General features: G+C 36.4%; 1 protein-coding gene and 1 pseudogene across 1 annotated transcript; one reads left to right on the top strand and one right to left on the bottom strand.

Annotated features, from left to right (window-relative positions):
* Nucleotides 1-1,255: 1,255 nt before the first annotated feature.
* Nucleotides 1,256-4,934, top strand: LOC126629288 (U-box domain-containing protein 14-like). Its single transcript, XM_050299276.1, has 4 exons — nucleotides 1,256-1,849; nucleotides 2,936-3,052; nucleotides 3,238-3,651; nucleotides 3,741-4,934. Exons 1-4 carry the CDS (start codon nucleotides 1,568-1,570, stop codon nucleotides 4,821-4,823), a joined length of 1,896 nt encoding a protein of 631 aa, XP_050155233.1. The 5' UTR covers nucleotides 1,256-1,567; the 3' UTR covers nucleotides 4,824-4,934.
* Nucleotides 4,935-5,935: 1,001 nt separating this feature from the next.
* Nucleotides 5,936-12,083, bottom strand: LOC126629287 (vacuolar protein-sorting-associated protein 33 homolog; annotated as a pseudogene).
* Between the last annotated feature and the right edge of the window lie 657 nt (nucleotides 12,084-12,740).

The raw sequence follows: 12,740 nt of genomic DNA, 5'->3' as shown, positions 1-12,740 counted from the left end.
GACGAGATTTTGGCTTTAAGTTGAAGCGGAGCACAGCTAACCGATTGGCTAATTTATGGGGGGGGGGGGGAGTGAACAATAGGAAGGACTTGGCCAAGTTACTTGGTAAAGGTCAAAAATACCCCTTGTTGATGGATGCAATTTATTAAAATCATATTTACAAATCGGCGGGCTGACAAAAGAAAAATAAAATATTAATGTATGACCAGATCAAATTTCAATCCTACTTTGACATACTGGAAAATGGCAAGTGAGAAACTTTCAAATTTCAAAGATTTAGGTGTTATAACAAGAAAATGAATTACAAAAAGTTAGATAAGAAGGATCAGAAATGAATCATACGAGTATTACAAAGTCATGCAAAGGGAATTTGCAAAATGATTACTTGAAAGAAGTAATGTACATGTCTCTTATATACCTTGTTACCGCTCATGTGATACATATTCTAAATTCATTTTACGTAAATTTATACGATCTATTTCTTCTTCATTTTATTTAAATACTTTAGAATATGAAAGTTTCTGGTCCAGACATACCCGTTATAATTCTTAAGTTAACGAAGTTCCATTATTTTCATTATCAATTTATCGTCACAAATATTTATTTTACTTAATGCATCTGCTTTGATTAGTTCTTTTGCAACGCAATGTAAGGGGCAGTTCCGTCACAAGGCAACAAAAATTTGGTCATAAGTGATGTCATCTGACTAACAGTTAACCCCATACAAGGATTAAGCAATGACTTCCTAACTTACCATGAATCCATAGTTGAATCACATTACTTGTTCTTTAAGCAAGATTTCTACCTAGTGGAACAATGTCTCAACTTTTAAGGCATACAAATACGATAACGATGTATGTTTGGTATTAAATTGCGACGCATAAAACCTTGTTATGGGTTAAAACATTTGCGTATATCCTATAGTAGGTGAACATCAATTTTTTTTACAAGTCAATATTAACCTAAATTACTCCAAATACAAGGAAGAGATTCAGGAGACTCAACTACAAAAGGAACTATTCATAAATTTGGACTATGAGTTATTAGAAAACAAGCACATACTAAGCTATACACGATTAAGAAATTGTTTTAGTATAATGATATTATTTACGGTAAGAAACAAGATATTTAGATTAAGTCGCATAATAAGTTAAACATAATAACTTTTAATATTTAATTCGTGGTTCACAAGAGTTGAAAAATAACACCAGAACAGAATACTTAAAAGAGAATTTTGTAAAAGTATCATACTTATGCATATATTTATTTATTTGTGCGTTTAAAGAATTTCACAACTCTCTCCTTCGTCAAGAGTCGACAGTCGACGGACCAAACTCCGACCTTTGGCGTTACCATATATATACACAACAACCACCTTCTTTTTCCAGCACCACCACCATCCATGGCGTTTACTTTTGCATTCCAATTTTGCCCCTTTCTTTCTTGACACCGCCATCCCAATCCCAATCCCAATCCCAATCCTTCAGTTTGCTCATCTGGGCCTTCTCCATCTCCCCTAAAACCTCCAGCTCCAGCCCTCCCAGTCCAATTCAGCTCCCAATCCCACATGGGTCCAACGGGAGAAGATACGAGCAGGTCAGTAGTGAGTCAACTCGCCGAGTCGGTGAAGGCGATTTCCGAGTTGCCCGAGTGCCGAAACGCGTTCAGGAAGATGTACGGCAACTTCGTGCGGAGAGTCAAGCTTTTGAGTCCTCTGTTCGAGGAATTGAGGGATGGCAATATACCGCTGGGAGAAGGAGAAGTTGTAGCTCTGGAGTCGCTGGGGGAGGCTTTGAATTCGGCAAAGCAGCTCATCAAGTCGGTCAACCAAGGGAGCAAGCTTTATCAGGTACTTGTTTTGTTTGTGTTTTTCAATTTTCTGTTTTCTGTTTGGTTGCTGAGAAAACGAAGGAAAGTGGAGAGAGAAAAGTAAAGTTTTGGGTTTTGTAGCATTTGATGTTGTAGGAATTCTAAGGTATTTTGAAGTTCCCAGTTTGCAGGAAACACAATTCTTAGCCGAGGTGGTTTTAGTTCGAAAAGGATTCTGAAAATTGTCAATCGAATATATATTGCTCAAGTTCTGTCCATTTTGTTTTCTGCTAGAAGGAGCATAATACCGCAATGAAAATGTTTTGTCCCTTAATTAGCAACAAACAGAAATGTTATGCGTTTTGCTAATCTAATAAGTAGACAACTCTACTCAATCATGTAAAATACACCAAGCAACCAAGGATGACACATTTTTCACGTAAACACCAAAGTGATTTACGGTGGACAAACTTAGGGACCACTTACATTGATTTTCATTGTCAGGACCAAATTGAGGAGTTATGCCAATCTCTCTGGTTAAAAACCAATTAAGAACCTTCGCCGAATATTATTTTGACCTCCATGTTTGTTAACTTTGAAAATTTCTCATCTATGCAATACACAAGTTAACTCTGCATTATTGTTATTTAACAGTTTTAATAGTTCATTGCCAGGTTAATTAAGTTGCTGTGAAACCTTTTTTTTTTGTTAAGGACCGAGTAACTTGACTTCTTAGAATGTAGTGCGTTCATACAAAGGAGGTTTTGGAACAATAAGTTGCATCTACTCGCATTCTATTTGTGATATCCTGACTTTGAACTGAATATAATGATCACGTGTAGTACTAGTGTTTACGTTATCACCGTGAGTTCGTGCTTTCATTTCTTCCGATTCTTATTTAACATATAGAAAGTGAGATTGACTTCCTCCAAGACGGGTAGATGTCCTTCTCATGCACACTTGATCTCTGGTGTAGTAGCACTAAATATGAGCATGTTATTTTTCTTGATTACTGCTGTTGTTGGAAACAACAGAATATGAACATCAATAAATGTTTTATTTACCAAGATGTATGCTAATTGCTCGTCAGGGTTTTAAAGGTAGACAGTGTTTTCTTATGTAACAGGCTTTGCAGAGGGACGAGATTATTGATAAGTTTCACCAAATGACAGTAAAAATTGAAGCAGCATTGAGCAAAATTCCTTATGAGAAATTTGACACGTCAGAGGAAGTTTGCGAACAGGTACATTTACAACCTGCATTCCATATTTTCATTTGAAGAAGATTATTAGCAGAAAACGACTCACAGTATATCTTTTTTCTCTTTGCGCTTTTTTAATGCATAAAATTATAAAACGCATAAAATAGTGTCAAATTATGGAGTATTTAAAGTATTTAACACGAAGTAACCCATGTAATTTCTTTCAGATTGAACTAGTGCATGCTCAATTCAAAAGGGCGAAAGAAAAAAAGGACTGCCTTGACTCACAACTAGAGATGGATTTAGCCGTAGCAGTAAGAGGCACAGATCTTGACCCTGCAGTAATAAAAAGACTTTCGGAGAAGCTGTACCTCAGAACCATCAACGATCTAAAGCAAGAGTCACTTGCTTTCCATGAATGGGTTATCGCAAGTGACGGAGATCTAGGGGACCATTTTGAAAAGATGCAATCTCTGCTTAAGAAGCTAAAGGACCTAGTGCTTATGGAAAACCCAGAAGCCGACAACTCAGAATGTGACAAGAGCACGGTCAAGCATAGATCTCCTGTCATACCAGATGATTTCCGGTGTCCAATATCACTAGAATTAATGAAGGATCCTGTGATTGTCTCAACTGGACAGGTACATCCTTGATCTTCTTTAACAACATACCGCTTTGTCAGTTTCTCTGTTGTACTCGTTGTGGTTAATGATTTCACTTATTTTTGCAGACATACGAAAGATCGTGTATTCAGAAGTGGTTGGATGCAGGACACAAAACTTGTCCCAAAACACAGCAGACATTGTTGCACACAGCCATAACACCAAACTATGTTTTGAAGAGTCTAATTGCTTTGTGGTGTGAAAGCAATGGTGTTGAGCTGCCCAAAAAGCAAGGGAATGGTAAAAACAGAAAAGCAGGAAGCAGTATTTCAGACTGTGACCGTGCTTCTATTGCTTCATTGTTAGAAAAACTAGCAAAGGGGAACTCGGAAGAACAAAGAGCAGCTGCTGGTGAACTCCGCTTGCTGGCAAAGAGGAATGCAGATAATAGAGTGTGTATTGCTGAGGCAGGAGCCATTCCTCTCCTTGTTGAGCTTTTGTCGTCCGCTGATTCTCGGACCCAAGAGCATGCCGTTACAGCACTTCTCAACCTCTCGATAAATGAGAGCAACAAGGGAGGGATTGTAAATGCTGGAGCTATACCCGATATAGTAGATGTTTTGAAAAATGGCAGCATGGAGGCTAGAGAAAATGCAGCTGCAACTCTTTTCAGTTTGTCTGTTGTAGATGAAAACAAGGTGGCAATTGGAGCTGCTGGAGCTATCCCAGCCCTTATAAAATTGCTGTGCGAGGGGACACCGAGAGGGAAAAAGGATGCAGCTACCGCTATTTTTAATCTTTCAATCTATCAGGGAAACAAGGCCAGGGCTGTAAGGGCAGGTATTGTGGCCCCACTGATGAGATTGCTCAAGGATGCGGGAAGCGGGATGATGGATGAAGCGCTAGCGATCCTGGCCATTCTGGCTAGCCACCAAGAAGGAAAGGCAGCAATTGCTCAAGCTGAGCCAATCCCAGTTTTAGTGGAAGTTATAAGAACTGGTTTCCCACGCAACCGGGAGAATGCTGCTGCTGTGTTATGGTCGTTATGCACAGGTGATTTGCAGCAGTTGAAACTAGCAAGGGAACTCGGTGCGGAAGAGGCAATGAAGGAATTGTCGGAAAATGGCACTGAGAGGGCCAAGAGAAAAGCTGTAAGTGTTTTAGAGCTGCTTCAACGCGTCGACGATGATTTTATTCCCCAACAATGCTAGTAGGATGAAGTGTAGTTTTACTGTAATACACTGTAATATACGCAATGTTTGAAATATCAATATGTAAATTTATGGATATATCAATGCATGTATCGATATCAGTTGCTGGAAGCTGTGGAAATTTGCAATGGGGTAGGTACATCAACTCATTCAGACTTGGTTGAAATTAGAGGAAAATTTCTCAAAAATAATTCGAAAGTTCGAAGTATGCAATGAATTCTGGCAAAATTTCTGTAGTGAAGGAGTAAATATCATTGATATTGATTTTTTTATGTTTCATCAATATAGGGTGAAGTTTGCATTTCAACCCCTTTTTTTATATAGGTTTTTGATTTTCGGATATTTAGATGGAAATATCGAAAATTTTGTGAATATTTTAAGCATTGAATACACAATATCAACATATCAAGCGTTCTATATTATTGGAGAGTTACCATAAAAATTAATTAATAAACAAGAAGGCAGGAAAATTCTTGATTTTTCTACAATTCAACATGGCCGGCTTTTCCAAATATAGTTGACCGGGTTTTCTGTTTCAGATAGCGATTTTCACAACTTCCAGAATTCCACGTTTTATGCACTCGCAACGTTTGGATGAAAAATTCGGATGCGACACAATCTCTCTTGTTTTATTTTATACATGCTCTTTTTCCAGGTCAAAAACGGTAGGTTTGTAAACTTACATGTTTCATGCTTCTCAAACACTCTTCATCTATTATTTAAACAGAAATCCATTTTTTTCTTTGAGTGAATAGTTAAATGTATTAGAAAAACAGCAGGAAGAACACAAGTTGAGAATATAAATACATTATATTAGTAACAGGAAAAGTTTTAAGTTCGAATCACTTCCCGTTGATCAAGAGCTCGTTTGGATGTGCTTTTAAAATGATTGAAAGCGCTTTTGGTGAAAATGTTTTTGGAACCAATTCTTAATAAAAATGCAAGTAAATCCTGGAAAAGCACTTAAAGTGCTTCCCAGAAGAAGCTCATAACGGGTGCTTCTTGCAGAAAGCACTTAAAGTGCTTTGGGAACCTAAAAACAACTTCTCTAAAAGCGCTTTCAGCCATTTTAAAAGCACAAAGAAGCCCTATGAGGAATCGCAGAGTGGGTCTTTCAATAAAAGAGGCTTATTCGTAAATGGTTAGTGCTAAGATAGATCATGTTTCATCACATCCAATCTTATTTGATCTACAAAATTTTACATGACAGCCTAACTTCCCACAAATGTTTCAATCAAGCTACGGCCGTTGGCGATTTTCGTGGTCCCAATTATCAAATCATATGCCATCCCTTCCTACAAGATCCAAATTACCATAGATTCAGGAATTAGGACATCAAGCAGGCAACAGATGAGAGAAAAGGAGAGAATTTGGGATAATCAACCCCGACACGTGAATTAAAACAGTTGTACAAATGCGATCCAACCTATCCACCTACCAAATCGCATAATCTAATGAAATGTCGTAGATTTCATATGTGCAAAACAATCAACATACCTGAGCACTGAGAAATCGAAGAGCAGAGATCTCCGCAAACGTTACACCTCCAACGAAGACAACAAGTACTAGAGAACGCCTTCCATCAGATAGCCTGGGATATATTAAGAAACGTTACAATGAAGTATAAACGCAGCATTAGCAAACAACAAATCAAGAAATACAGTACTGAGAGCAGAATCTTATAAAATAGAACCAGTTGGGACCTACTTGTCTACATTAGCCGAATGCCCCTGCAAAGTGTCTAACGACGGGCTGCTTGAGAATCTGCCCTGTAAATTTGTTACAACGGAAAAAATCAGCTTAACATGTAATCCAACATACACACACAAAGATAAAATACGAACAAATAACTCAAGAAATGTACAAACTCTCTTTATTTCTGAATGTGGTCCGGGTAAAAGCCTCAGAATCTCTTCAATAGGACGCCTGAAAGTAAAAAAGTTGCATGTTTTAGAGCAAATTAAACACATATCGAGATCATGAAAATTTACAACAATGAAAATTCCGCCAAAACCAAAGCAATACGAAGAGGAAAAGGGTAAAAGAATAATGAGCCTTAAGTTAATCATAAAAAAGCCACAAGACTTTAATTTGAGTCCTATGAAAGTCTTTTTTTTTTTTTGTGCAATCCTTATATGAAACAGAAGTTCTGATCCTCGACTGCCAAACTTATTTTCAGTAAGAAGTAAGAGCTCTACAAAAATAAAGAAATTTCAACTAAGAGACCCAGATACCGATATAACATGAACAAAACCAACTTGTATCTAGTAAAAGACTGGTGTAATAAATTTCTGATGGGACGACGGTAAATCATGTAGAAGAGGCAAGACCAAGAAACCATCTTGTAATAGCAACTTCCCAGAATATTATACCATGGCTACAGATAAGAAACTTCCAACGTTGATTTAATTAAATATAGACATTTAACATCATAAATTTAGGGACCCAGCTGTCCACTTTGCATGAGTACATTTCCGGCTTCAGTGCCTACCTGAAATTTGTCTCCAGCAATTAAATTGAACTTGCCTCAGTCTTAAACTATTCTAAATTGTATGGGCCCTTAATAGAAAACTTAAACGATAGATTGTACATCTTTATCATTTCCTGTGGTTTTCTAAGAGCTTGAGTATAACAAAGGGCAAATGACTTGCAGAATATATACTCGTGGTGAAGAAGAATTGATGGGATCTACTGAAAGAAGATGAGAAACAGACAAACAAAAACGGAAAGAAAACAAACATGCTGCAAAAAATTTAGTGAAGGAATTAGGCTCACCATCCAGATCGAACAGCATGCTGGATGAGGCGAATGCTAAGAGGTGCATATCCAGAAAACACATAGGAAATATCATTGGGACTGTGATATAAGAAAATTGCCTCCCAAGTTAGTACCAATGAAAAGGGAACACTGCCAAAAAGAAAATTAAAAGTGAAGGAGAATAATACTTTGCAGTGTCAGTGTCCTCAACTACAAGTTGCAGGGCACGTTTAACTGTCAGCCAGTTGCTTTTCATCTCCTGCAAGGTTCAGACGTGTACAATGAATCCACATTTATTCTTTTGTGCAAACAAGTCCATTCACCAGTTACTAAATTATCCAAGGAAACCAGTGGATGATTTTGCGAGGGTAAAATAAAAATGAACCTGTTTTTTAAGCAATCCAGCTTTCTCTAAATTATTCAGTGTAACCATGTGCTCGAATCCATAACTATGGATTAGTTCTCTCCTAAACCAAGAATACAAAAACCATTTAATATAAGATATAAAACCAAAAGGATTAAATTGAAACATATTGTGTGATGAGTGAAGAGCACTTGCCTTAAATAGTTGAAATGCTTTTTGGGCAACCCAGAATTTGTAATAGGAAACAATATGAGAACACGTAGGACGTTCACAAGAGGCTCCTGCTTATGGATCATTTCTTCAATATGCTCAAAGCATCTGCATTCACAAACTCTTTCAGTCTTAATTACATGGCTAAAGAAAATGAGAAGCTTAAAACCCCTAAACAACAGCAGCAGCCAAAATTCAGCTTACATGTCATAACTTTGACCCTCAATAATTGTGTGTTCCATGTCAAGCTGTCCAAGAAATGATGTCTTTGACGTGAACGTTCACAGATGCTGAGCAAGATTTATGTGCCTCTACAGCAATAATTGTAGCAAATCAGAATATAAAACTCCCTGTAGGGATTCCTATAACGATTTAAAGAATTACTTACAGTCATTTCTGGCAACGAGTTCAGTTTTTTTACAAAGTCCTTCAATTCAGAAACTGTCTGGTTCTATATGCAAAATTATATAGCACTTCATAAGAAAAAAATAATTCTGGTAATACCATCAGGTTCATGAATAGAAAATTGAGTCGAAATCACCTCATGATTGCAGAAGGGCAAGTATTCAGCTCTTATAACATTCACTTACATTGCTAGTCACATCGGTGTAGTCCTGTTTCATTGATTGTGCTTTTTGACGTAGAATCTGCAATCATACTGCAGGTAGCAATGAGAAATGGAACTGCTAGGAAGGATTTTTCATTTTCATAAGAACTTAGAAGAAATAGCTTTAGGAAAAGAAAACATAACAATCTAAAGCGGTGAATATGGATCAACCTGGCCAACAACTTCAAAGTTGAGATCCCGTAACTCTTTAAACAGCTTGTCACTGTAATTATTACGATACACAGTAATAAGTGTAAACACAGAGGACCAAAGAAGCACATAGGAAGAAAAATGAGTAAAGAAAAACTATTACAGAAAGAAAAGACTAAGATGGTATAGGCATTTGAGAGCAACGAGTGTAATGGATGTGCCAAAAGACTTAAAATGAGTATATGTGTGACATGATGCCCTTGAATTAGCAAATCTTTCAAGGAAACAATGAAAACACCTTGAATTAAGTGGAACTTTCATCTTCTTTCCCTCTTGTTGGGCCGCCCCCATGAAAGATGCATCTAGCTCGACAGCACCATTGTTGATATGCAGAAACTGCACTGAAATGATTAGGGATAGCTTGCAACTAATTCAAATTAAAAACAAACAAGAATTCTCCTTAATTTAAGGTTTCTCATTAAAGTTTTAGGTTTAATACAAAAAAAGACTTAGGTTCAGTTGACTTACAAATCTAGGTATTAGGCAAATAATTAATCAGAGTAGATATAATATACTGATTTAATGAAAAATGAGGAGGGGGAGGGCGTCAGGTAGTCGACAGCCGGCACTCCATGATCACGTCGAATCCTTATGAAAAATGAAAAACAAATGAGAAAGTTATTGGCAAAACTTGCATACTTTATTAGTATGCCAATCAAATCAGAATGCTACAGTCCAGATGAAAAAACCTCACGAGCAACTCAAAATTTTAACATATGCTTTCTATACCTAGTTACCTACCATACCCATGCAGCGTTTATCATAATCATGCCATGTGATTGATTTGCTACTGAATACATACTTCCACCAGTTTTTACAATGACTTACCTCATCAAGAAGCCCTTCATATGTTAATTGAGAACACATGGGAGTTACCAAGTCCACCTACATCCAAGGAATAATTGATGTAAGCAAAAACCACAATTGACGGTACAGTTGCAGCAAAATATGCAGTAGCTGGATGTGAGTTTGTAACTTTCTGAATAATGAATGGTATATGCCATGATTATAAAGAAGGGTTCATAACTTTACCATGCAATTTTTTTATTCCTTTCCCAAATAAAAACTTTAAATTGTGTATAAACTTAACAAAATGGCATACTAAATGAATTTAAAGTTATTTACTGCATGTCTTGCAAACAAATTTGTATCCACAAGAAATGGCCAGAATACGCCATGTTGTGTGGCAAACTAATAACTTTAAGAGAATGAGAGAGAGAGAGTATACCTCCCTATCTAAAAGGATGAGAGTACTAATCTCTGGAACAACCATCTGATGTTACAAGCAAGATATTAGTGGAAGGTTATGAAGTGCACATTTTAATATGCAGTTTATATATATTTTTTAAATTAATTCATAAGAGAAGGAGCTTAAAGTCATGCATAAATTACATCAGGTGAGTTAACCGGTTCCTCAGCTTGCATACGGTTTAGAATGTCAGCCACACGCACTGATCCTTTGCCTTTAGCCCTCACATTTGGTATCACCCCAAAAGAAAACTTCAAAACAAAACAATAAATAAGGCATAATTTTCACCCAGGGAAAGAACATTAACTAGAGTAACTAGAAGCACAATTTCTCACTACAATCATAATATTATTTTGCTCCAATGTTATACAAGTGTGTGTATGTGTGTGTATGTGTGTGTGTGTGTGTGTGTGTGTGTGTGTGTGTGTGTGTATTTACATATATACATATATATTCATTCTTGCATGATCAAATAAATCACATAAATACCATTAAAAAGAGAAAGCTAAACCTAAAGTAAACCGAACAAAAATGTGCATGTATTTTCTACAACCTCAAGCCTGTGAATCGCGTTTGCAATATGCCAAAGAGAGCTCGTATCACCATCAACTAGGCATTCCTACCATGCAGAGAGAAAAGAAAGTTAATAAATATAGATCAAATAGTGCAGAATAAGTTTAAACATCTGATGTTAAAAAATTAATTAAAATAAATCCACAAAATATAAAATGAGAAATTTCTCCGGTACCTTGCAAGAAAGATCAAGTTCAAATGACAAAACATCCTCGTCCAAAGGAACAATGTATAACGGATACTCCGCTATAGTCAACAAGTGATGGACCTTTTCCTCTTCAAGGATCTGAAAAACCAAAATGGAATTTATCATCATTCAATTTTCAAATGTACCGGCAATGCATCCATTGAAAACCATCACTTATACAAGGTAATCATAATAGCCAAGGCACGCTCACCTTCTCACACCCAACTGCACGGCGAGGGACAAAATAAACATAGTATTCTCTATGCAGTCCTTTTGATGTATCATTATGAATATGCGAACTAATTAATGTCATCAACGTAAGCTCTGAACGGACAAGGTAAACCAGCTTGGAACAGTCGGTTTGAATGGGATCAGCTGAAAGATGCCGCAACTCAATTCCATGTTCCTGTTTGCATGCACCAGTAAAACAACAACAATTACAATCTAAATTCCACCAGAAAAGCTTCCTGCATTATACTCAACTCATTTCAGTTGAATGTAACAAATGCTTTGCCGAAAATTAAGAATCGAAAATCAAATTTCAAATGCGAGTTTCCCATTAAATTCTAGCTTAACAAGCATAAAAATCACATCACAAACTACACAAAATTCAGCAGAAAAACATGAATTTCTATGGAAATAATGTGATAGAATTACCTTGAGGATCGAAGTCTGGATGATCGACGAGAGAGAGCCGCTGAGCTTCTGATCAATGACCAAACACTTCTTTCCTCGAATCTACAAATTCCAGTACAATCAAACAAATCAAAATTCAAGACATTTTTAATTTAAATTTCAACGGAAAATAAATTGAAATAAGGAACTGGAGCTCACATTCTTGAGGATGTTTACGAGCTCCCTCTGAGACTGTTCCCTGTTATACCATAATATCCACACAAGAATTATATAATATAATCATATATGTATATATACATATATACATATATATATATATGAAGAAAATACAAAATTAATTGGAGATTAAATGGAAAAATTAATCAGTTGGTACCTGAGGGATGTGAGATTGAGCGGAGCATTGTCTAAGTTGGGAATCTGAGCCATGGCAGTCCAAACGTCTAACTGTTTTTTTTTTTTTTTTTCAGTTGCAGAACTGGCTCACCTGCTCGGAGATGAAGACGATGAAACTTACTTGAAGCAACTTTATAATGGGCCTGGACTCGTTATTCTGGGCCTTGGGTCGGACTGAGATTGCTTTGGTACAATAGATTAGCAACTTTATAATGGGCCTGGACTCGTTTCTGGTAAACCTAATTTACTCTCACATTGTTTTTTTTTTGACACCCTAAATGACTTATTAAACTTCCAAACTATTCTTATTTTATGAATTTATGAATTTATTTTTTCTCTAGACACCTATTTTACATTTTCGTTGGACGCCCATTTGGTGTTAATTATAAAGGCTTTCTCTTCAATTTTACTACAAAATTCAACAGTCGCAAAATTCATCACTCACTTAATGATCACGTTATTTGTTTCGAAACTTGTATGAAGAAAATAATTATTTTTCTTAAGAAATTACTAAGCACTATGTGCTAATTTTATATGAGAACACAAAAGTTTTTTTGTTTTAAAACAAATTGATGAGTGTCCAAAAACGAAACTTGGATGTATGAAGAACCACTATTGATGAGCTTACTCTGCTTGAAAATTAGGCTTATGCAACTATAAATAAAAAAATAGACTTATTTTTAGCTACACTATATGGAACTCGATCTCAATCTCACTTTGCTCCCTAAAGC

The sequence above is a fragment of the Malus sylvestris genome, chromosome 7 (assembly GCF_916048215.2).
Source record: "Malus sylvestris chromosome 7, drMalSylv7.2, whole genome shotgun sequence".
Taxonomy (NCBI): Eukaryota; Viridiplantae; Streptophyta; class Magnoliopsida; order Rosales; family Rosaceae; genus Malus; species Malus sylvestris.
Note: the sequence above shows the minus strand (reverse complement) of the source record. Positions and strands in the feature narration are given on the sequence as shown.

Excerpts from the sequence above, each read along its gene's own strand:
- LOC126629288 (XM_050299276.1), top strand. The coding sequence starts at position 1,568 with ATGGGTCCAACGGGAGAAGATACGAGCAGGTCAGTAGTGAGTCAACTC. Across the intron at positions 3,053-3,237 it reads CAGAGGAAGTTTGCGAACAG|ATTGAACTAGTGCATGCTCA; the intron begins GTACATTTACAA and ends AATTTCTTTCAG. Across the intron at positions 3,652-3,740 it reads TGATTGTCTCAACTGGACAG|ACATACGAAAGATCGTGTAT; the intron begins GTACATCCTTGA and ends TTATTTTTGCAG.